This window comes from Saccopteryx leptura, chromosome 13 (genome assembly GCF_036850995.1).
Source record: "Saccopteryx leptura isolate mSacLep1 chromosome 13, mSacLep1_pri_phased_curated, whole genome shotgun sequence".
NCBI lineage: Eukaryota > Metazoa > Chordata > Mammalia > Chiroptera > Emballonuridae > Saccopteryx > Saccopteryx leptura.
Window position 1 is genome coordinate 23,373,422 of NC_089515.1, and position 24,042 is coordinate 23,397,463.

At 51.1% G+C, this 24,042-nt stretch overlaps 1 protein-coding gene across 3 annotated transcripts in view; it reads left to right on the plus strand.

Moving 5' to 3' along the window:
• Positions 1–24,042, plus strand: part of COL17A1 (collagen type XVII alpha 1 chain) — a 50,215-nt gene that overhangs the window by 11,610 nt on the left and 14,563 nt on the right. For 2 of the 3 annotated variants that reach the window (XM_066354532.1, XM_066354531.1), the window contains 27 exons: positions 394–429; positions 1,852–1,899; positions 3,329–3,472; positions 4,776–4,933; positions 5,900–5,975; positions 7,279–7,350; positions 8,150–8,218; positions 9,131–9,292; positions 9,682–9,762; positions 10,831–10,875; positions 12,090–12,302; positions 12,880–13,098; positions 13,420–13,449; positions 14,161–14,187; positions 15,736–15,762; positions 15,865–15,927; positions 16,812–16,916; positions 17,694–17,756; positions 18,352–18,387; positions 19,041–19,094; positions 19,359–19,394; positions 19,891–19,926; positions 20,584–20,646; positions 21,868–21,903; positions 22,159–22,230; positions 23,037–23,063; positions 23,983–24,018. In XM_066354532.1, coding sequence (XP_066210629.1) covers positions 394–429; positions 1,852–1,899; positions 3,329–3,472; positions 4,776–4,933; positions 5,900–5,975; positions 7,279–7,350; positions 8,150–8,218; positions 9,131–9,292; positions 9,682–9,762; positions 10,831–10,875; positions 12,090–12,302; positions 12,880–13,098; positions 13,420–13,449; positions 14,161–14,187; positions 15,736–15,762; positions 15,865–15,927; positions 16,812–16,916; positions 17,694–17,756; positions 18,352–18,387; positions 19,041–19,094; positions 19,359–19,394; positions 19,891–19,926; positions 20,584–20,646; positions 21,868–21,903; positions 22,159–22,230; positions 23,037–23,063; positions 23,983–24,018 — 2,034 coding nt within the window. Of the gene's footprint in view, positions 1–393; positions 430–1,851; positions 1,900–3,328; positions 3,473–4,775; positions 4,935–5,899; positions 5,976–7,278; positions 7,351–8,149; positions 8,219–9,130; positions 9,293–9,681; positions 9,763–10,830; positions 10,876–12,089; positions 12,303–12,879; positions 13,099–13,419; positions 13,450–14,160; positions 14,188–15,735; positions 15,763–15,864; positions 15,928–16,811; positions 16,917–17,693; positions 17,757–18,351; positions 18,388–19,040; positions 19,095–19,358; positions 19,395–19,890; positions 19,927–20,583; positions 20,647–21,867; positions 21,904–22,158; positions 22,231–23,036; positions 23,064–23,982; positions 24,019–24,042 lie in introns of all 3 variants that reach the window. The other variant, XM_066354534.1, reaches the window with a different exon arrangement.

A 24,042-nucleotide genomic window follows, 5' to 3' on the forward strand; every position in this document is an offset into this window, starting at 1 on the left:
CTTTCAGTGACGAAACCAAGTCAATCTCTAACAAAAAAAGTGAAGATCTGACAGTCCTTTGATATACTTAATCAGAATATAGCCAGCCAGTCCAAATCAGGCTCCCAAATGGATTAGCTCAGCTAACTTAACACTCCAAGAGTGAGCTAACTTCACATTTATTTAGCTACCTTAGCACCCTAAATGCACTGGGGCCTTGTAAAACGTTCTTTGCCTTTTGGCTACATGGTCATCCATTTATTAAGCATCACTATCCATAAGGAATCCTATCTGGAAAAAAACATACTGTGAAAACAACTTCTTCTCCTCCACACCCAAATATACCGCCACATAAAAAATAGTTAGCATGCTACCTCTTATATGTGCCTAAGAGAACATTTCTTTGTTTCCCAGCATCTTCTTCAACCAGAGGGCGGAGCCAAACACGAGGTAAGCTCTATCTCTGGGTTCAATTCAGTTCATTCAACAAGTATTTTCTGAGCATCTACCGTGTGTCCAGCCTTGAGCCAGGAAACAGGAGGAGTGCAGAGGAATAAATAAGGCACAGTTCTGCCCTCAAGGAGCCTACAGCATCCTGGCAATCATTTGCCAGCTGTACCAGGACAGGAAGGGTAGATTTGAGAGTGATCTAACGAGTACTTGGAGGTGGGGATGAAAACCCAGGTGACCACTGGGGCAGGAGTTGGTTCTGCTGTGGATTGTCCGAAGATGCTGGCAGCGTGTCTTGTCTCCTTTCTGATCCCCTGGTTCACTTTAACAAGATGGGTTGGAATTGCCCTTATGCATCAAACCTGAGCAAAAGCCTTGTCTTTCAATTATTTCAGGGACAAAAGGTTCTGTGACAGTTTTGCATTCCCCACATCTGCCCATGGGCAAGGCTCTAGGAGGGAAAGTGACCCCTGATGAACCTGGTGAGGACCAGGTAGCAGGACCATGCAGAAGGCTGAATTCACAGGCGTCAGGAGTTCTCGATGACCAGCCTACACTTCATGGGCATTATTGTACCAATGACTTGAAAAGTTAGGAACATACCAACCACCCACAACTTTAGGCTGATAGTTGAAAGATGCCAATCTTCTACCTGAAACTAATGTTAAACTATCCACTTTCTGCCCTTTGCATTTCTGAAGGGGCCAAAATAGCTACACTCTATCGCAGGGGTCAGGAACCTATGGCTTGAGAGCCAGGTGTGGCTCTTTTGATGGCTGCATCTGGCTCGCAGACAAATCTTTAATAAAAATAATAATAACGTTAAAAATATAAAACATTCTCATGTATTACAAATCATTTCCTACCACTCATGTTCATGGTTGCGGGTTGCTGGAGCCAATCACAGCTGTCCTCCAGGACAACACCAAATTTTTATTGGATAATGCGTAATGTACACGGGTCATTGTATGGCTCTCATGGAATTACATTTTAAAATATGTGGCGTTCATGGCTCTCTCAGCCAAAAAGGTTCCCAATCCCTGCTCTATCGGTTTTCGAATTCTCTCACTACTGCCTGAGAGAACCTGGAGGCAGGAGAGCGGGCTGGTTCTGGCAGCTGGGAAATGGGTGATTGGTATGGGACAGGGTTGGTCATTGATGGCTGAGATGGAGCCACCCTGTTTAGCTCGGGGCTTCATCAGAACATCTCCAGGTGGCTAGAGATGTGCAGTGGGCAGGTTGGGATGTAGGGAGGGGACATCTCCTTTTGAGCAGCACTTGTCCTGGGTATACCTAGGTATACTGTTATGAGAATGCAGATATCGGAGCAGCCCAGATTTATCCATTGCTCAGAGCTCAGTGTCAGGCACTGTAACCCATGTTCCTTCATTCACAGCTTTCTCCATCTCTTCCCTCATACAGAGAGTGAAATCCGAGTTCGACTGCAGAGTGCGTCCCCATCTACCCGATGTAAGTGTGTAAGTGGTCACTGTCCTGCTAAAAAGAAAGGATCCAGGAATTTAGGGCTGTGTGTGTGTGTGTGTGTGTGTGTGTGTGTGTGTGTGTGTGTGTGTGTGTGTGTGCATGCAGTCACTCAATCAATAAATGTCTCTAAAGGCCTTCTGTGAGAGGGACCTGGGGACCTGGGGCTAGGTGCTAGGGGCAAGGAGCAGAGTAAGCCATAATGGGGAGATAGTCAATAACTAACCATGAGAGCTCAGGGAGCAGGGGGAGCAGGGGTCCTGGGAAGCCTTCCTGGGTTAGTGTCAGTTGAAGGAAGACTAAAGGGTGGATGGTTAGGCTCCATGGATGAGTCAGCAGAGACATTGGAGGAACATGATGAAACGCGAAGAAAGGCTCAGTGTGGCTGAAGGAAAAGCAGTAGGAGGGGACCTGGTAGGATAGTTAAGATTAGAGAAGGTCAGAAGCAGAGTGTGAGGGTTTGAACTTGATCTCAAATGTCAGGAATTCCCCATCTCTATCTGCTGATTGTGTCTGACTTTTGTTGTTCTTGTTAGAGGTTATTTGACATTTTGAAATGAGCATGATGGGATCCGAATACAAGAATAGGAAGAGAAAGAGCTGGTGGGTGGCCCAGAAATCAGGGCCGGTACTCACCCAGATAGCTCAGTGCCTGGGTTGAGGGTCTGAGTCTAGGCCTAATGCTGCTCACCTGAGCCCTTTCAGGCTTAGAGGTGCTGAGTCCCAAGGATGGTGGTCTCATGGGAGGGGGTTTGGGCAGTCCTCCAGCACATGTTGTCTACAAATCTCTGTCTTCTCTTATGCATTGCCCTTGCACTATACATTCCTCTTTCCTGCCTTCTCTCCTGTTTGCACAGGGAGCCTTCTCCACTGGGTAACCTCACTACAAATAATATCAGCCAGACAGACTTGAAATTAACTCAAATGAAAGCAGCATAATGTTTAGGAGTTGGTGGCCACAAATTTCCTTTGACACTACAGAGCATTCAAGGTCAGGAACTCGACACCTGAGGGTTCCTGTGCAGAGGTTGAAATCACTATTGAACCACTTGTTTCAAGGGGTCTGTTTCTCTAACTGCCCTGGGTGCAAATTTTCCTTGATCTAAGATGACAGTGTCTTCCAGCCACAAACTCATCCCTGTGGTATGAGGTATAATTGGGAAATATCCACCGACGACTTTGACCTCTCCTTGTAGAGGCACTATATTTATAAGGCCATTAATATTACAAAGTGCCAGGTTAATAAGTGTTATAAATTGACAAAATGCAAAGATCAGAAGGCTAACAAAAATGGCCCAGCATGCAAAGCAGATGCCCTCCTCCCTAGTATTCAGAATGCTATGAATGTAACTCCCACTGCAGTTGAACTCGGGAAAGAATCCTGGGCCTCGTGGAAAATGTGGGGATTCTTTCACAGGGACGGAACTGGATGAAGTTAAACGTTTGCTCAAGGGGAGCCGATCAGCCAGCGTGAGCCCCACCCGGAATTCCTCCAGCACACTCCCCATCCCCAAAAAAGGCACTGTGGAGACCAAAACTGTGACAGCAAGCTCCCACTCAGGTAAGCCCAAAGCCCGGGGCTGCCATGGAGGGAAGGGTACAAGGTGGCATATTGGACCTGGCCCAAGAATCCAACTATACCCTGGCAGGCCTTCCAGACTGTAGCAAAGCACTGCCCTTTAGGCAACGTGACTGCGTGGGCTCTGCCTTTCTCACGCCCGTCCGGTCAGCCATCCCAGGTGCATGCTGTAGTCAGGCTGTGCATCCCAAAATTCTATCCAGGAGGCTCCAGACATCTCCTGGGAATGTGTTGCCCAGGTTCCCCTAATGAAGAATATTGGGAAAAGTTGTCATGTTTTCATTCATTCATTCAGTGAGTGTTTACTATATGCCTCCTCCACGCCAAGCAATGGGCAAGGCCGTGAACACAGTAGATACTACCACTGCCCTCATGGAGGGGAGGCCATAGGGGCAGTCAAACAGATAACCAAAAGATCGAAGTCAGGCCAGACAAGCGTTGTTCAACACTCATATCACATGCCTATCAAGTGAGAGGTGGGCTCTTTGGGAGGCAGAACGAGAAATGAGAAGTTCCTTTGAGAGAGATGAGCAAAGAAGCCCGTTCTGCTAGGATGTGAAGCTTTCCTGACTTTTGCTACTGGGGTGAGGCAGGGGACTTTGAGATTGTGATCTTTTTTTTTTTTAATACAAAGCCAAAACCTCAGAGCACTTTATGGCCTGTGTGACTGGTTGACTGGTTCCCTCTCAAATAAGGAACAGGAGAATTGGCTTCCGAGTTGGAGAAGCATCAAAACTTTCCCTTGGGGGCAGAGTGCACCTGGGTCTCATTGGCAAGGAGAGTTTAACCAGAGAAGGCTACCCTCTGGAGGTGTGGCCTCAGAAGTGAGGGCTCCCTCCCTGTGCTTGCTGTGGTCCTGGCACTCTACTGTTGCCATTTGCTGTGGGGCCTCATTCACAGCCCCCTGGTGTCTTTGAAGGTAGAGACAGGAACAAATAGAGAGTGAGAACGTTTGTGGGGACAGCACACCAGAAGGTAGGGAGGGTGACTTAGAAGGAGAAATGGGCAACCCCAGAGTAAAAGTTATCCACTTCAGATTTCATCAAGGGCCCATAAGAATTTCTAACCCAAGAGATTGAGTTTGCATCGGCTCCAAGTTTCAGACAGAAGTGGGATGGCCAATAGCCCTGGTGTACCCTGGACTAGGAGGTTCTGGAATAGTGAGACCTTCAGGGCTAAACCAGGAAAGTCCCAGTAAACCGAGCCAACTGGGTCACCCCAGCACAGAGTCCTGGTTTGTCTCATTGGAGCGTGTGTGCATGTGAGTCTGTCTGTCTGTTTCCAGTGTCCGGCACCTATGATGCAACCATGCTGGATGCCAACCTTCCCTCCCACATGTGGTCCTCCACCTTGCCAGCAGGGTCCTCCATGGGTACCTATCACAACAACATGACAGCCCACAGCTCGTCCCTCCTCAACACCAATGCCTATTCTGCAGGATCGGGTATGTGACATGCAGTGTACATCCCCTCCTGCCCCTGAGCCCTCCACACCTTTTCTTGAAGCTGAATGACTCTGCTGGCATTCACCATTCCCAAGGCTTCCTAGAGGGGCTTTCTGTGGCCAAACGCCCCAAGGGTTTTCCACTAGATCTTGAGTTCAGTTCAGTCTCTAAAGAGTTTCTTTTGGTGTGTCCTCTATAAAAAGAACTATATTATACAATGCATCAAAAAAAAATGCAGCCTGACCACGTGGTGGCGCAGTGGATAGAGCGTCAGACTGGGATGCGGGGGACCCAGGTTCGAGACCCCGAGGTCGCCAGCTTGAGCATGGGCTCATCTGGTTTGAGCAAAAGCTCACCAACTTGGACCCAAGGTCGCTGGCTTGAGCAAGGGGTTACTTGGTCTGCTGTAGCCCCACAGTCAAGGCACATGTGAGAAAGCAATCAATGAACAACTAAGGTGTCACAAAGAAAAACTGATGATTGATGCTTCTCATCTCTCCGTTCCTGTCTGTCTGTCCCTATCTTTCCCTCTCTCTGACTCTCTCTCTGTCTCTGTAAAAAAAATAAATAAATAAACTAAAGACCTTTAAAAAAATTGCAGTGGGAGGGAACAAAAACAGATGCACAGAGCCTAGTTTCACCTCTCGTGGATTAACTGTGTGACCTTGAGCAAGTTCTTTAACTTCTCTGGGTGTCAGGTTCATTTTCTGTAAAATAGTCACTAACAAGTGGGGCTTTGGCCAGAGCCAATGTCCACTCAAGACCTGACCAACCTGTGACCACCCCTTAGCTATGACCTAAGACTAATGTATGGTTGGTTCTCTGCTACAAGGCAAGAGCCTAAGATTTTTCTAAAAACAAAGTTAACAAAATATAAAAATGCAATCCTGGAGTTTCTTCTGGAGCACCTATGGTACCCTCTATTCTGGGCTGGACATCACTCTCACCAGCCTTCCTCCTCCCCTGCAGTCTTTGGAGTTCCAAACAACATGGCATCCTGCTCCCCAACCCTGCACCCTGGAATCAGCACCTGCTCTTCAGGTCAGTGCTTGCCAGCATCAGTCACCTTTTCCAGAGGGTTTGCTCTAAAAACAGAAAAAATAGGGATGTTCCTTCCTGGTGAGGAAAATCTAATGGTTTCTAGAGAAAATGTCCTTTCTGCCCAGAAGCACAAGGACATTTCTGCGTTTCCATCATCACAGAGGCAGTGGCCAGGGGGCTACATTAGAAAGAACAGAGGCAGCCCTCAATCTGAGAGACAGCTCAGTCCCCAAGGTAGAGGCCTAGGGGGGAGGGGCCAGAGACCACACCTACATGTTTTCTCTGAGAGGTAGACAGGTGGAAATAAAGAAGCTAAGTGAGGTATGGCTCAGGACATTTCAGGTAAAAAACATTGTCAAGTTAGAAGGCTCTCACTCTGAATTTTTAAAATAAATATAATAGTTCATTGACAGCTCAAATTTATTCACCTAATTTCCACATACACTGCAGCAGCTTATATGTAAGACACCAGCTACGTCTTTTTTTTTAAAGGAATGTGCCTTCTCCCTACAATATTATGACTAATGAATATAATGTGGGCCTCCTTATTTACTTGTTTGGCATGTCTCCATGTGCAAACTTATCATTCTGGCCTTCAACACTTCCAAACTAGCATCCCATCAAACCCAGAGGACACCTGGTTCACGCCTCATTTCTTCTGCTGTCGCTATTCTCCTTTGCAAAGTCTTGACTGAGGACATTGGGTCCGCCATCTTGTACCCAAAACACTAGATAGGATGGAAAAGAGACACCATTGACTGGGGAACAGTGAGCTTCTACACATTGTTACAAACAACCACCCTTAGAGAGTTAGAGATCAAAATGGTGGGGGGGGGGGGGAGGAGCTTGATGTTATTGAGTCAGAAGGAAGAGTTCAGGGGAAAATGAGAGCTCTGCCAAGTCTATGCCCTTTGAACCCCTTGTGTCTGTATTCTATGCCCACAGTTCCCACACTGTACACCAAGGCACCCGAGGGTGCTATAGGGAACAGGGAACCCTGAGATATTTTTAAATTTCAAGGGTCTTTTTAAATACAGTGAAATCTTTCAGACCCTGTACCAACTACCACTTGAACCTAACTACTCAACAAATAAACTTAGTAACTGGTGGCCTGGAGTGGGGAGGTGGGGTACAAAAGAAATTGCTGTCGCTTAGAATGTAAGAACTGAGAAAGTTTGGGAATCTCTGTCATATGCAAATGTATTTATTCTGAAAGTGTATTGGGGATGCTGTGGGGAGCTGCCTTGAGCTGAGGCCCCTCCCTTCTGCACCTACACTCACCTCTCTTCGATTCCTTCCACAGTGTTTGGCATGCAGAACAATCTGGCTCCCAGCTCATCCGCCCTGTCCCATGGCACGGCCACCACCTCCGCAAGTCAGTAGCTAAAGTTTGGAGCTTAGAGGTTGGGCAGTAACACCTCTTTGCAGCTATAACTCACAAGATTCCTTTTCAACAACTGAATCAGAGGACCAAGCTGTCCCTAAAAATCATCCAACCTTTCCAACTAAAGAAACAGCCCCCATGCCCAACTTAAAGATGACAACCTTGATCATCTGTTGGTTCAGACATGTGAAACCACAGGGGAGCACTGCTGTGGGATGTCACCTGTACATGTATATCTCCGTGACATACTGCATTCCCTGACAGCCCTCTGTCACTGCGAATCAAGCATCTGGCTGATTTTATGGTTTACCCCTGTGCAAATCTGGGGGAAGGTGGACACAAAAGGCCTGAGCCTTAGCCCTGGTCCTCAGCTTGCTTGTTGTTTAGTTGTAGTGGAAAGTATAATAGGCATGAAACAATTTGGGCGATTCTATAAGACAGCATGACTCAAACTGTACAGAGTAGGTGTTAGGGTTGTAGGAGTGTGGTTGCAGGGAAGGTGATGTGGGAAGGTCTAGGAAGACTTCATGGAGGAGGTGACCTTTAGAACTATCCTAGATGAAGGTTGAGAATTATACCAAAAAGAGTCCCATCTACACTCTCATTGCTGCCCCCATGACTCAAGAGTTGATTCCATTATTCTTTATTTCATTATTCAGTCATTATTATTGTCTTCCGCCACGTGGGGAGGCTGTCTGTCTGCCAGGGCTGGCCAGGCTGGCGGACATAGAGACATAGAGCTGGTCCCTCCCACACTGGTCTCACTCACTCAGTGGTGCCTCTCTTGCAGCATATGGTGTGAAGAAAAACGTACCCCAGAGCCCTGCTGTTGTGAGCACTGGCATGTCCACCTCTACTGGTGAGTGCTGCAGTACAGGGAGAACTGCTCTGTGGTGACACGTGGCATATGGGAGGAGGGAATATAAGCCATTGGTGGTCTAAGGTCCGCAAATGGGCCTCTCAGTTTTTTCCAGAACTGAGCAGAGATGAGCATCTCCCTGATCTTACTTTGAACTTTCTGTCCCAGGGGGCCAGGAAGCTCCACCCTCCACACTTGCCTAGGGTCAGACACTTATACCCCAGCTCCCATTCTTGTCTGGAAGCCCCTGATCTGCTCCTGTTATGTGTCACCATCACAAGAACCAAGGAGCCTGTCAAAGCTGCCACACTCTCCCTACTTTTTGTAGAATCTATCAGTTGGGCTTCTGGCCCATTGCTCTGATCCAAGTGTATAACCTTCCAGACATCCTAAGTGCCTAGTTCACAGACATGAACACAGCAGGCTAGGTTCCTGCTCTCCCAGGCTGGCAGTTGCAGTGGAGGCAGATAAACAGGTTGGCAGTACATAAGATAATAAGTAAAGAAATAGGTGAGGTGGTAGAAAAGAGAATGTGTGTATATTAGATGGGGTGGTCAGGAAAACCCCCCACTTGAACCCACTGAGTTAAAAAAGAACCTGTCTGATGACGGGACTGTTGTCCATTCACTAATGACCCTGTAGCATCCAGGTGGGAGGCAGCCCAGAGGCCAGTCGCTCGGTACTTCTGACATGGACCCACCCTCAGCACCAGGCCCAGCCAAGCAGGGGAGGTTGTCTTTGGTCCCCAAGATGCTTCTAAGCAGGCACTCTCAGATAGACCGAGACCCTTGGACACGCCCACTAATCTCTCTTTTCTTCTCCCTCTTCCCTTCCTTCTCCTTCCTCTTCTGGTCATTTTTGCCTTCCCCTGGCACCTTTTCCTCCCTCCTCGCCCACTTCTTCCCTTTCTAGCCTATACCACAAGTGTCCAGAATGATGACCTCTTGCACAAGGACTGTAAATTCCTGATCCTGGAGAAAGACAACGTGCCTGCTAAGAAGGAGATGGAGCTGCTGATCATGACCAAGGACAGTGGGAAGGTCTTCACAGCCTCCCCCGCCAGCATTGCTGCAAGTACGTGGGAGCCCAGGTGCCTCGGGTTTCAGAAGAGAGGCAGGCAGAGTAGGGGGCCGAATGTTCTAGCAAGGTGGTTTGAGATGTTTTAATAGTGAAAGCATAGTCATCCACTCAAATGAAAAAACCACCTGCCTAAATAGGGTGTTCCCAGAGTCTGCTTTGAATGCAGACAAGCCAGGAAAATTCTAGGGAAGAGCTCCCAGACGGGTCTTCAGACAACAACAGCAAGACTGCCAACCACAAACACAGATGGAGGGATGAACCCCAGGGGAGCTGGGTCTCCTTCCTCCCTGCTGGGCTGCCCTCTGCCTCCCAGGGGGACAGGACCAGCTTGGGGCTGGGGAGCAGGGAGAGGTGGCCCAGGCGCTCATGGGCTGTATGTGCAGCTTCTTTTTCAGAGGACACCCTGAAAAAGGAAAAGCAAGCTGCGTGCACCGCTAACACCAACCTCATCTCGGAAACTAACGGTAAGACCCAATCTGATCACCACCGCCTTGCCTTTAGCTCATACACATTTCCCTTATTTATTTGTCTCCTGGGCCCTCCCTGCTCAAAGTGTGGTCCCTGGACCTGCAGCAGTGGCAGCAACGGGGAGCATGTCACAGGGTCCCAGGCCCCAACCCAGGCCTGCTGTGTCAGAGGCTGTGCTTTAACACACTTCCTCTCAAACTGTGCGTGCACAGTATTGAAACAAAAGCTTTCCTATGACATGTGTGAGGTCAACAGTGGTATTGTTTTCCCTCACCTTACTCATCCTCCCTTAACGTTCAGAACTAATAAAAAAAATGCTTTGCAAAGCACTTGCTAGCTTTATTTTTTCCTTCCCAAATATCTGGATCATCTCCCAGATAAACACGTTGCTACACTGCTTTGGGTCCTAAACAAATCTCTCCAAATTACTAATTTCAGGGGGGATCACAAAGAACAGGAAAAGTACATTGAGAACATTTTTAGATATATGTAAATGAAATCAATTACAGTCCTGACAATGCCTTCTCCTAAGTCGTCTCAATCCATAGTTCCTTACATTTTAGGGATGGAAGTGGGGCACTGGAGCCAAAAGACCCTTTCAGAACCTGATGAAAGCTGTAAACAACTTTCCCAGAAACTCCACACAAGCCCACAAACATGCAGTGGTCATGTAGCATCAGGAACTCATGAGCAGCCCTCCCTCAAGCCCGTAATTGCTGTCGGGTTCCTTACACCCCAGGTTAGGAACTTGCATTCAAAGTTCCTTAACCAAAAATATCAAGAGTCATTTCTCACAAGCACATTTATTGTTTGAAAGCAAAGGCCACCCCTAATATAGTCCTCTGAAAATGTCTAGGGCTTTAAAGATTTCAGGTCACAAGAGGGTTACGATGCTGCTTGTTTCCACCATTAACTGTTTGCCAAGCCATGTCTGTATCCATATAATTACTCAAGGTGCATATCTACCTAAAGCACTGCCTGAAATCTACACACAGGCTGTCTTGTGGGCTCCTCACACTTAAAAGCTCAGGTCAAAACCTGTGTTCTTGGTGTTTGTCTTTCAGGAGATGTGAAGACCGTGTCCACAAAGGGCAAGGCAGCCTCTGCAGGTAGGAAAGGACGGTGGGGCCTGCAGTGACAGAAGCCAGTGGGGGTGGTTATGGTGAATGGAGCAGATAAGGCTCCCTGGCCTGGACCCAGTGCCCACCTGAGCCACCCAACTTGAAAGAGTGTCCCTGAAGGCTGGAGCAGAGCAGGGTGGAGGTGGTGGAGGGGGCAGGCCAGGGCTAGAGCAGGCTGCAGAAGAAGCTTAGCTCAGGGACTGTTGCTCATAGCTCCCCCATCACCTCTAGGCACCCACTGTCTGCCCTCGGGTCCAGGGTCCCCCCACGTGGCAGGATCAGCACAGCAGGGTTGCTGTTGTCTCACCCCCTCACACTGACACAGGCTCCGAGGTGACTGTAACCCACACACATCTAGCCCTATACACTCTCGTCTAGCCCTGTAAAGAGGCAGAGCAAGGGTGAGCACCCCATTTTAGATACCAAAAACCAAAAACAGTTTTATAAAAAGACAAAAACATTTACTCGGTACCCTATAAGTGCTGAATGTAATTCTAGGCACGCCTGGCCTGTGGTGGCGCAGTGGATAAACCTTCGGCCTGGAATGCCAAGGTTGCCGGTTCAAAACCCTGGGCTTCCCTGGTCAAGGCACATACCGCAAGCAAGCAATGAACTAGCCTGAAACAACTATGAGTTGTTACTTCCCATTCCATGCTCCCCTTTCTCTCCTGTCTCTGTAAAATCAATAAAGTATTTAAAAAAAAAAAAATAAGCTTAATTCTAGGCACTTGGGGATTACAAAGAAAGAGTTGTAAATACTGAGACGAGGAGACAAGAATGCCTTTGGTGTGGGCCTACTAAAATGCAGGTGGTGGCCGGTCAAAGTTCATAATCAAAACTTAAACCTAGCACTCTGGGCTACATCCTCTGCTAATTACCTTTCATGCCTCTCATTTCATTCAACACCTATCCTATGAAGTAAGTAATCTTTTAACCTCATTTTATTTTAAAATAAATAAATAAAAAGGAAACAGATGTTAAGTGACCATCTCAGAGTCAAGCCCAGATTTTCAGACTTCTGTTTTTCACCAGCCAGGGCCCTGTTTGGGTCCAAGATCCAGCCTCTTCCTTTATCAGACGCAGGAACATGAAAGAGCCACTTACGTTCACTCAGGCCCACAGGAAGTCACCAAAAATGAAGGATTTAGAGGGAAGAAAGCAAGAGCCACCTGCAAGCACCTTACCTTCTCTGCCTTCCATAGAGATCCACAGCTATGACCGACATAACGGTTTTGGAGGCGTTAAAGGCGGCGCCGGCAAAGTCGGCGGTGGTGGCAGCATGGCTGGAGGCCCGTGGGGGGCAGCGCCAGCCTGGTGCCCCTGCGGCTCCTGCTGCAGCTGGTGGAAGTGGCTGCTGGGCCTGCTGCTCACCTGGCTGCTGCTCCTGGGGCTGCTCTTCGGCCTCATTGCTCTGGGTATGTGGCAACAGTGGCAGGGCAGCAGGTCCCTCTGCTCATTCAAAGGGCAGGAATCAGCCAGTGACCCATGTGTTTGGGCAAAGGGGCCAGAGGTCTTCAGTGCAGACCCCTTGTTACTGCAGATGAGGAAACTTAGGCTCCAGGAGGCACCTGGCCAAGGCCCAAGGCCACCTCAGTGACAGAGCCGGGATTCTAATGCAGCTCCAGGTTCTCAGGCCTCTGTCCCTGCAGCCATCATCACCAGCTGCCCTGAGTGGTCAGGCTGTGCCTTCTCCTAGCAGTTCTGCCCTCCGTGCTCTGTTGGGCTCCCAGCAGCTCCCAGGGAGAATGACAGCCAGCACTATCACCATCTCAGATGAGAACACTGACCCCTGGTCCAGTTTCCTTTAAGGCTCGGTGATAGTTTTGAGTCGCTAATCTGGCTGGTAGCATTCTAACAAAATGTCTCCCGCACGGCAGCAGGATGACACTGCCAGGAACCCCAGAGCCCCTAGTTGAGGCTCCCCGTGGGGAGTGGGTGTGGCTGGGGATACACTGGCTCAGCCCCTGGCTGACACTGCCTGTCCCGGTCCAGCTGAGGAGGTGAGGAAGCTGAAGGCACGCGTGGACGAGCTGGAGCGTGTCAGGAGCGGGGTACAGCTGACGGAGCAGATCGAGAGGAGCAACAAGGAGCGGCTGCAGGGCGTGCTGCCCGGCACAGGCACAGGCCTGGGCAAGTTGGGGCTGGACGGCTACGGTCAGGAGGCGCTCTGGTTCTTCGTGAGGGACAAGCTTAGGACGGAGCAAGAGAATGGTGAGCACGCCGCGGGGCAGAGGGCCAGCCTGCTCCCCCTCACTGCTCCTGCCTGTGTGCGGAGCGGTGCTCCTCAGGGGACTCTCACCCTCCCTCCACCTGAGTGCTCTCCATGGTCCTGGGAGGGAGAGAGGGAGGACCAGTATTGTGAACCCATTTTACTGTTGGGAAAACTGATGTCTGGAGAGCATTGCCCAAGATCATACAACTAGCACATTTTAGAATCTGTTTGCTAGTCCTAGCCTCCGGTTCTTCTCATAATCCAATGATCCTGTCACACAGAAGTTGTGTTATTAACTCGGGGTTCACTTTCTCTTGTAGGCAATCTCCTAGGAAGCCCCGGCCCTAAAGGTATTGTGGTTGATGGAGCCCTTTCCCTCTCATTTCTTGAACTTGGAGCCGTATTTCTGGGTGGGTTAGAAAAGTTTTTCCAAATTTCTTTTTTTATTAAGTGAGAAGCTGGGAAGTAGAGAGACAGATTCCTGCATGCACCTGGCAAGGCCCCTAGAGGGCGATGCTCTGCCCATCTGGGGCCATTGCTCCATTGCTCAGCATCCAAACTATTTTAGCGCCTGAGGTGAGGCCATGGAGCCATCCTCAGCACCCTGGGCCAACTTTGCTCTAACCAAGCCATGGCTGCAGGAAGAGAAGAGAGAGAGAGAGAAAGGAGAGGGGGAAGGGTGGAGAAGCAGATAGTCACTCCTCCTGTGTGCCCTGACCAGGAATGGAACCAAGGACTTCCACAAGCCAGACCAACACTACAGGCCAGGGCCTTTTTTCCAAATTGAATGATGACCAGTGGGAAAATCTTACAGTGTCTGTTAGGAGGATTGAGGATTAGCTTTACAGTCAGAATATCTCAGAATGAGAAAGGACCTAAGGCCTCTGTTGAGAGGCCCAGTGATGTGCTAAGTGGCACAGACAGAAACTGAGAGGAACTCACACCCCATGCCTGCTCACCTTGAAATGTGGTTCACCTACTGTCTGCTAGTCTTCAATACTCAAGAGAAAGGCCCTTGCATTCCCACCCCATTCATACTTTTCTTATCTTTCTTATTTTAGGTGACATAGGAAGTCCAGGCCCTAAAGGTAATTTTTACCTTAAATATTAATGAGGGATGATGGTTTAAAGCAATCAGTGAGTTTCAGAGAACCCCCCTCACACTCTCTGGCCATCTCCCTCCACAGTAGGACCATGGATGGCAGAGCAGCCTGCAGACCCTTGGGCTTTGGTGGGGCAGGGGCCTTACGACAGAGCAGGATTCTACATCACCGTCCTTTTCCTCTTCTCAGGACTCCAGGGGTTCCCAGGCAGCCTGTGCCAAGGGCCTGCAGCTCCCCCAGCTCCAAAGGGCAGTCTGAGGTCCTGCTACTACACAACCCCCCACACCCTTGGAGATTTCTAAAAATACAGACTCCTAGGCCCTGTTATGAATCAGATATTCCTGAAGGAGATGCTCTAGGGCAGGGATCCCCAAACTTTTACACAGTGGGCCAGTTCACTGTCCCTCAGACCGTTAGAGGGCTGCCACATACAGTGCTCCTCTCACTGACCACCAATGAAAGAGGTGCCCCTTCCAGAAGTGCAGCGGGGCCGGATAAATGGCCTCAGGGGGCCGCATGCGGCCCACAGGCCGTAGTAGGTTTTTATTCTGATGAATCAGGTCAGGAACCACCATCCCAGGTTAGCCACTGCTCTCAGGGGTCTCAGTCCAGGAAGGCTGGGATAGAACCCAGCTGTAGTGAACTGAGCTCCTGGAGAGAAATCCAGTCGCAGCAATGCCACCGGCCTTCAGGGGGCGTGCAGGACATAGTCACAGGGACAGGTGCCCACAGTATTAGTTAACTGGGGAACAATCTCGTGCTAACTTGAGTGGCACACATTTATGTGCTGTAAGAAATTGATATATTTCCTCAGAAAAGTAGTTTGGCAATCAGTAGGACAGGCCCATGGTGGGAGGAAGAGGTTCCCAGTCTCAGGGATCACAGCAGCACCCCTTGAGCTGGCTGAGTGGGGTCCCCAAACTTCAGTGTGTATGAGAATTGACAGAAGATCTGGGCCCCACTTCCAGAGCCTCTGATTCAGCAGGTATAGATGGGTGGGGCCAGGCGTCTGCAGTTTTGACCACCCAGGTGGTTCTGAGTCCAGAGTTGTAGTTTACTCTGAGAATTGCTGTTAAAGGTGACAGGATTGCCTCTCTTCCCAAGAGATCCCTGTGTAGGAATGGGGTTTCTCCACTTGATGGTCCTCTTCTTTTCAGGATTCCTGCCCCCATGCACCCACACTGCGTCACATCCACAGCACCCCTTCTCCAGGACTAGACAGCCCACACACTCCACCCCTCCCCCCAACCATGCTAATGGTCCTGGACCCCTGAGCCTGCAGTTAACATAAAATTCAGAATGCCCAATTAAATGCGAATTAAAGATAAACAACAAATAATTTTCCACTATAAGTATGTCCCAACTATTACATAAAACATACTTATACTAAAAATGTATCCAATGTTTATCTGCAATTCAGACTTCACAGAGCAACCTGTGCTTTTATTCGCTACATTTGGCAATCCTGCCTGAATCCCACCTGGTGACCCAAGTCTTCTTGCTGACTTCTCTCTCTTATCTTTATTCCCACAGGAGATCGAGGGCTCCCTGGGACTCCAGGTATGGAATCTCTGATGGTGTGGCTAGTGTTGCAGGCTGCTCAGTCCTGGCTCCCAGGTTCTGGGAGAACAATAGGACTAAGGTATTTTCATGTATCCACAGGTATCCCTGGGCTCGTGGGACACCCAGGTTCAGAAGGACCAAAGGGACAAAAAGGCAGCATGGGTAAGAACCACTTTATCCCTTCCTCCTTCCTTTCCTCCCTCCCTCCCTTCTCCCTTCTCCCCATCCCTTCTTTTCTTCCTCCCTCCCTCCCTCCCTCCCTCCCTCCCTTCCTTCCTTCCTTCCTTCCTTCCTTTATTCCTTCCTTCCTTCCTTCCGTCCTTCCTTCCTTCCTTCCATAAACATTTATTAAGTGGCTTCTGTGTGCCAGACTATTTTAGGTGCTGGGGAGACATCAGTGAACAAAACAGATAAACCCCTGCTTACGTTTGGGTGGGGGAGAAAGACAGTAGACATGATAAAGAAGTGAAGTGCATGACAGGGCAGAAGGTGGCTCAGAAATGGGAGAGACAGGACACTGGGGGTCCTGAGGGGGCTGTCAGAAAAGGCCTCACCAAGAAGGTGCCATTTGAGCAAAGATTTGAAGGAGGTGAGGGAGCCTGGCATGAGGAGATGTTGGGGGAAACATTCCAGGCAGAAGGAGCAGCCACAGGCCGTGGAGCAAAGGTGTGCCCATTGGTCAAGGAGCAGTGAGGAGAAGGAGGAGATGTGGAGGCCTCAGCTGGAACCCAGCGGGGAGGTAGAGAGTCCAGAGGGAGGGCAGTGAGCAAGGCTGACCACGTGGGGCCCTGGAGGTCCTTGTAAAGATGTTGTTTCCTTCCTCTCCATAAGGTGAGAAGCCACTTGCAGATTTGGGGCAGGGGTGATCTTGCATTTTCAAAGGGTCACTCTGGCTTCTGGGTTTAGCCTGGGCAACAGGGGTCAAGGGGAGGCTCAGGGGACCAGTGCAGAGACTCCAGGCAGGCATCCTGCCAGAGACATGCTGCCTGCGGAGCCCTCTGCTGTGGCTCGGGTCCTCACCCCGACACGGCCATTTCTGTTTGTAGGAGAGCCGGGAATGGAAGGACCTGTGGGCCAGAGAGGGCGTGAAGGTCCCATGGGACCTCGTGGTGAACCAGGGCCAGCTGGGTTCGGAGAGAAAGGTGACAGAGGTAAGAGGCGATTCCTTTACCAGGAGAGTTAGCTATGTATATACCCACGCTTCCTTCTCCCATCTTTCTCCCTCCCTCGCTCCTTTTACTAGCATTTGCTGGGCACCTTGAGCAGGGTCAGTGCCAGGCCTGGTGGAGGCAGTGGTCTAAGGAGGGCATAGGCCAAGTTGCAGGTGTAGACCTCAAGCTCAGAACCCTGCAGTGCTTAGAATGCATGGGGAACATGGTCACAGGGATATGGGCTTCCCACATGGGGTGCGGAGGAGGCGGGGCTGATGTGAAGAGCACATGGCAGGACCTGAAGAAGGAAGGGGCAGTGGGGTTCAGGCCCACGAGCCTCTCTTGGCTGGAACTAGTCAGGGAAGGAGGCATGGAAAGCCTGACACAGGCTCAACCCAGGAGGGGCCTGGAAAGACTTTGCAGTTAGATTCTTAATCATGAATCTGTTTTTATCAAGAAAAAACAAGCACAGACACAAGAAATCCTCTTGGTGTCAACAAATTATGAGCAAAAAGCTTCATTTTTAGCTTCCCTTTCTCTTAAAAATAGTGCTCAAGAAGGTAACAAATGTTTATTGAGTAGCTCAGGTGCCGGGCTTCCTGGAGCAGAAAGGCTCTAGGGGTGGGAACTGAAGGTGGTTTGCTGATTCATGGCCTCAGGGAGGTACCATGTGGGTCAGAGGCTGCTGCAGGCTTGGAACCATCCCCAAAGTACAAGACCAGGCTGGCTGGGCAACCAGGCTGAGGGGACTGTCTCAGAGCGCTCACTTCTCCCCAGGGCTCTCCGGTGAACCGGGTGTTCAGGGCCCACCTGGTGTCCCAGGCTCTGTGGGTCCCAAAGGTAAGTCAAGCGTCTAGGATGGATCACAGGCGTTCAGGTACTGAAGTCCCAGACAGCCCCAACCCCCTGTCCCAGAGCTGTGATGGGCTATGGCTCAGAGAGTGTCCCCACAAAGGAGTCACTGGGTGTCAGGATTGGGTTAAGTTTTGGCTGCATGGTGGATTTGGGGCCGCATTACCATCTGTTTTCAGTGGCCTCTAAGTGGGTGGGTGGATCAGAAAATTTCCTCACCTAACTGGTGCCCAGCTCATACGTTCTGGACAACCCGGGAGAATGGGCCTTCTCAATTTGATGCCCATCTGGTCACCTCTCCTCCCTCCTCTGCCCCAACCCAAATATTTTCCTCTGACTAGGAAGGAGCAGGGTTCTCTTCATCCCACCAGCTCAGCTTCCTCCCTGAGGGGGACCTTGCACTGGACTTGGGTTGTCTTGGACCCACTGGCTCTGGGGTCTTTGCAAGAACCCATACTGTGTGGGCTGCACACATACACAGAGCCCTCGCCTGGAAGTGGGCCCCACCCCCACCTGACCTTCACCGTGGGCTCAGGTGTCCCTGGCCTGTGCTTGACCCTAACTGTTTTGTCATCCTCCTCAGGTTCCAGTGGTTCTCCTGGGCCACAGGGTCCCCCAGGTCAGTGCGCTGCTTCTTATAATAGATGCTATTTCTGGGGCAAAGAAAGGGTGCTAAACGTGCAAAGTAACATTGTTTTAAGTAAAGGAAGCAATTATTAAAGAGAATCTGAAGATACAAAACTCACATCCACAGTGTCCCCTGTGGCTGAGGTCGGGTGCCATTGCCCCTCTGAGAGCCATTCTGCCCTGGTTGGGGCCTGAGGCCTCAGGCAGCCTCAGCAGCAGGCAGCTCCTGCCCTGCCCTCGTCTGAGCAGGGCCCCCTCGTCTGAGCAGGGGCCCCCCTCTGCCTCATCCCTATGGCCAGAGCTCCTCCTGCTGCCTTGGAAACCTCAAGTGACAGCCCACATTGGAATGCAGGCCAATGTCTCTGCCAGGGTCCCCTGAGGTGTCCTATGACCAGGACCTGGTGGTCACAGAGGCAAAGACTCTGGACCAGAATGATGTAGAGGGGATGTGGGGAGGAATCTGTGGAGAGCAGCCCTCAATCTTTACTCCAGGGCGGGGGGTACACATATGCATGTGTGTGTACACATATGTGCCTATCTGTATACATGTGTGAGTCTCTGTGTGTGTGTGTGTGTGTGTGTGTCTGTCTGTCCCTTCCAAAGCTGCGGGCACTCACCCACCTGCATGGCTACCTCTGCTTGTAGGCCCTGTAGGTCTCCAAGGACTCCGAGGTGAAGTGGGACTCCCTGGTGTCAAAGGTAAGCTGGTGGGGAAGAGTAGGGGGTGGGGATGCGGTTGGGGGGAGATGTCACCCTGTCAGTGCTTATCACTCAAGAGGAAGGTCTGGGGGAAGAGGGCACAGGGAGTGTCTGGTAGGCATGACCCACAGCCTGTGCAGGCTGATACGTGACAAGGGGAAGCCAGGAAGGGCGGGTTGGGGTGCCTGTCTTCAGACATAGACACTGCCCTACTTGGTCTTCCTCACAAGGTTTGTTATACCAAGTTGTCCATTACTTTGTCAGGTGACAGAGGACCTACGGGAACACCAGGACCCAAAGGTATAGTGCTCTACCGCTGTTCCGGCATCGCCAGAGCCTGTCTGACTCTGGAGAACCCAAATATGACCTGGGCCCCAGCACCCAAGAACACAGATGACTCTGGCTTTGGAAGCCCAGGGCTGGGAGGGACATGGGAGCTCATTGTAGTCCAGCCTCTCAGATACGGAAACCCAGGCACAAAGAGGGGCCACGAAGCACCAACATTGCAGCACTGAGGTTGGGTGGACCTCGGGTGGCAAGGATGCACCTTGATGTCCTCTGTGTGTGGCCTCCTGTGCCCACGATAGCCATCGTATGACAGCAGGGGCCAGTCGGTTTATGGGTGGGACCAAATGTGCCTCTTTGGCTTCGTAAATGACGAGGTCTCACCAATATTCCGCGGACATAGCTTCCGGGTACGATGAGCACTATTCTGCAGCCCGGGGTCCCTCTAGCTGGGTGAGAGTGTTTTCCTCCCTGCTGACTGATACCCCCTGCACCCCCATGCTTGTTTTAGGTGACCAGGGTGAGAAAGGACCCCGAGGCCTCACAGGTCAGTCCTACATGGGAATCCTCTTCGATCATTTAAAGATTTTTTGTAAATGTTATCAGGCACTGGAGATGGAAAAAAAACATACAGAAGTTTGAGTCAGAATCTCTGTCTGCTTCCGGGAACTTACAATCTAACAAAACACAAAACGAGACAGAAGGAGCCCTGACTGGAGTGAAAGCCAGCATCAGGGCGTACAGTCCCGCAGCAAATGTTTGGGGCACAAATGGAGTTACAATTGCCACTGATTCTTCCGGGGAATGCAGTCAAGAAAATTAAGCTCTTTCCAAAGTAGCAGAGAGTTGGTACAACTGTCCCCCCTCATCCACTTACCTCCTGCCAACTTACATGATTAGAAAGAAATTAATAGCAATGATAGTTTGGTTACAAGGGGCAGCTCTCTGTTGCCAAAGAAATAAAACACTCATACATAGGCAGCTTCAGACCAGGCGGGGCCCTGGGCCAGTCCACGACTGCTGCCCGGGTGGCCCTGACTGTATCTAAGAAGACATTGTGTCCCCAAGCCCTGGTGGGCACCCCATGCTTGTCTGGTTAGGGAGGTGGTGGGCTTGAGGGTGGGCATGGCGGGTGCAACATTTTACCACTATCAAGGATGCAAAGTTTGAAAGCCTCCAACTAGCTTGCCCGTTTCCTTTGCAGGCGAGCCAGGCTCGAGAGGCCTGCCTGGCGCTGTGGGTGAGCCTGGAGCTAAAGGAGCAATGGGTGAGTGTCCTGGGGGTGCAGGCAGCTGGTCTGCCCCCTTCCGGCTGTCGCTGTGGCTCTAGAGTTGAAATCCTCTTAGAGCTACCTCTTCTGTTCTGTGACCTGCCCACCCCTGGTAGAGGATCTACTTAAAGGTCGCTGCTAGGCCTGCACATCTCTCCTAGGGCTCAGAGAGCAGCATCCATCTCTGCGGGTTCTCACTGCTCAGTGGAGGGGGCGGGGTGACCTTGGCAAGGCCAGGCATCCACTTTGGTTCCTGCCCCCAAGCCACCTGGGCCCCTGAGGAGGGCAGGCAGTGTTGGTGTCCTTTGGAACCTATGGTATTCCAAACAGAGCCCTGAAATCCCAGGGCTGGACTCACAGCCAGATCCAGGGTTCAACCTTTTGCTGACCCATACCAGGGGTCTGCCAGCCAGGACAGGGGAGCTGGCCAAGGACCCTCAGAAGGCCAGGCATTTAGCACCAAGTCCCAGGAAGGTTTTAGCCCCACCAAGGGGGATGTGATTTGTTCACTTTCTCATGCATTTAACAAACTGTTAGGAAGCACTGACTCTATGCAGGAAAACTTGCTGGGCAAGAGAGATGCTTCACCTCCCTCATGGGGGGACAAAGCCTGTATGAGGTGACAAGTGCCATGAAAGGAACAGAGTACTAGGAGGATAGAGTAGAGAGGGAGATTTCTTCCATGCAGAAAGGTGAAGGAGGTGGCATTTCAGACTTTCCTAAAAAGTAAGGAAGATCTTGATCATGATTAACTTGAATATTCATGCAGAAATAACAACATAAGTAAGGAAGTACAGAAAGGGGGGGGGAGAGCAAGGCATGGTCCCAGAAGGACCTCGGAGAGGTTGGAGGAGAGGGGACAAGAACTTGGAGGACCTTGACTTCCAGGACCCGGAAGAAATGAGGGCAGCCCTTACTGAGCATCTGGTGTGTGCCAAGTCCTGCCAAGGCACCGGAGATGCCATAAGGGGTCACTGAACGTTCTTAAGAGGAGAAAAGACAGTCACTGGTTGAGATGAAGCAGGCAGGGAGAAAGCTGCACCCAGAGAGTGTGACAGGGACTGAGTTTTTTTTTTTTTTTGCATTTGATGGCCACAAGAAGGGCCCAAGGGTTCCCCACCTGGGAGACAACTTGATGTGAGCCTGATGTGCAGTAGGGAGAGGGAGTCTCACAGTGGCTCCCAGAGTCACTGACGAGCTGTGGTTCTGCTTTTCCAGGACCCGCTGGCCCCGACGGACACCAAGGCCCCAGAGGTGAGTCACTGACTGGCTGTCCTCACTCTCACGGCCTCCCCTGCCTATCACTCCCTGCCTTGCCCACGTCCCCTAATCGTAATGCCAGAGGGGAAGGTGTCATGTAGAAACATGCAAAGCCAGGTCTTACTAGCCTCCTCCACACCTGCCTGCAAGTTACTCAGTGAAACCCCAAGAAAGTGTCAGCTCAGACATGCTGGCCGGTTCAGCTTTCCCAGAAGGAAAACATTTGCACGTTGGTCATACTCTCTCCAGGTGAACAAGGTCTCACAGGGATGCCTGGAATCCGAGGCCCACCAGGACCTTCTGGGGACCCAGGAAAGCCAGGTAACAGTGGGAAGAGGGAGCCCGACCTCGCTCTGTGTGTGAGTGTGTGCATGTGTGTGCACGTGCATGTGTGTCTCACCCATTCTCCTCCAGCAGCCCAGCAGTGAACTGCCACAGCTGCTGGCTTGTGCTGGGCAGTGGCTGTTATTCCTGATACCTCTGAGCCTCCAAGGCTGGCAACTGGGAAGAGAGAGATGAGCGGTTGAAAGCAAGGCACTGTAGAAAGGGGCGAGGAGTCTTCTGAAACCGGCAGAGTTAACAGCGCCTCAGTACCTTGCTCCTCTGAGCCTTTCCCTCCGGTTCACCTCCCTCTGGATTCTCATAATACCCACCAGTCTGACAAGAGATGCCACTGTTAGCATTGCCACTGAAAGCCCAACAGGAGCAAGATTGTCAGGGCTGCAGGAAACAAATCAAAACACTTTAAGAAAGCCGTTAGGGAGGCATTCATCGGCAGGCTGGGAGGAGGAGGGGCCCCTGGCTGCCCTGTTGGGCACACAGATGGGGAGCACAGGAGGGAACCTAGGGCAGCATTAGGGCTCAATGAGTCAATGAGTTTTCTAGGTGTATGGCTCTCAGATCCAGAGGGTTTGTGACCCCAAATGGGCTAAGAACCACCGCCTGATGGAGGAGTGGGTCACTTCACTGCAAACTCCAAGAACTGCTCCCAGTGCTGGGAGGACCCTGGACTGCTGCTCCACGCTCGGGGTTTGTCCTCCTGACACACCAGTCCCACCTGCTTCTGCAGCCAAGTGTGTGGCTCCTCAACCCTAACACTCTCCTCTCATGTGTCTTCTTTTCTGTAGGTCTCACAGGACCCCAAGGACCTCAGGGTGAGTCATGGTCACTCCCACCTCCAGGCACCACCACCCAGCCTCCCACTGCAGCCTTCCAGCCTTTGGCAGACGCCTCTCCTCCATCGCCTGGAGTTTCCTCTCCCCCTCCCCTTCCCCTCCCAGTGAAAATGGGGTCAGGTCCTTTTACTGTGAGTCTTGAGAAGCACCTTAGGAAGGAAAATTATGCACAGAACAATCTAGCGAACCACTCTGGTAGAAATGAAGTTAGCTCATGTGTCAGTTCTGCCTGCCTGGGCCCTGTTCCCCTTCCCCTCCGGGTCAGGGCCCAGGAGTTGCACTGGCCCCGCAGAGGCCCAGATCCCACTGGTGTGGTTGGGAGTGGGAGCTCACCTCACACAGAGGGACCCAGTTTCTCTGGGACAGCCTGGGTGTCAAAGTCTGTCCTGTAGTTGGACCTGTGTGTACTGTCACCACACCCAGCCCAACTCCTAAAGGAAATTAAAGATGTAAAATGAAAGCAAATAGCAGGTCCCCCCAAAAGTTGGGCACACAGGGACACCCTCCAGCTGCTCCCTGGGGGAGTTCAGCAGACAAAAGCCAGGAGGATGTGTTACATCAGCTTTGGGAGGCCTAGCCCCTGCTTCCTGACTGACTCTGCGGGGACAGCAGCTGCTTTGCAGGCTCCAGGGGACTGGGATCCCCCAAAGCTGGGTCCATGGACCTCTGCCTCCCTCAAGTCCAGCTGTTACCCCATTTCCCAGAGAGGAAAAAGGGCTCAGAGCAGGAGGCCCCCCGAGGGGCCGCCTAGGCTAGAGTGGAAGGTACAGCCAGGTGGGTCTCCAGGCTGTGGGCAGAGCCTGTGGCTGCGCTGAGAGACAGAGCACGGGTCCCTGCCAGGGTGTCTGGAATTACTGGACCTTTATCATCCTGACTGACTTGTTTTCCATCACATCAGGACTTCCTGGCACCCCGGGCCGGCCAGGAGTTAAAGGTAAGTGATGCTCCAAATCAGATT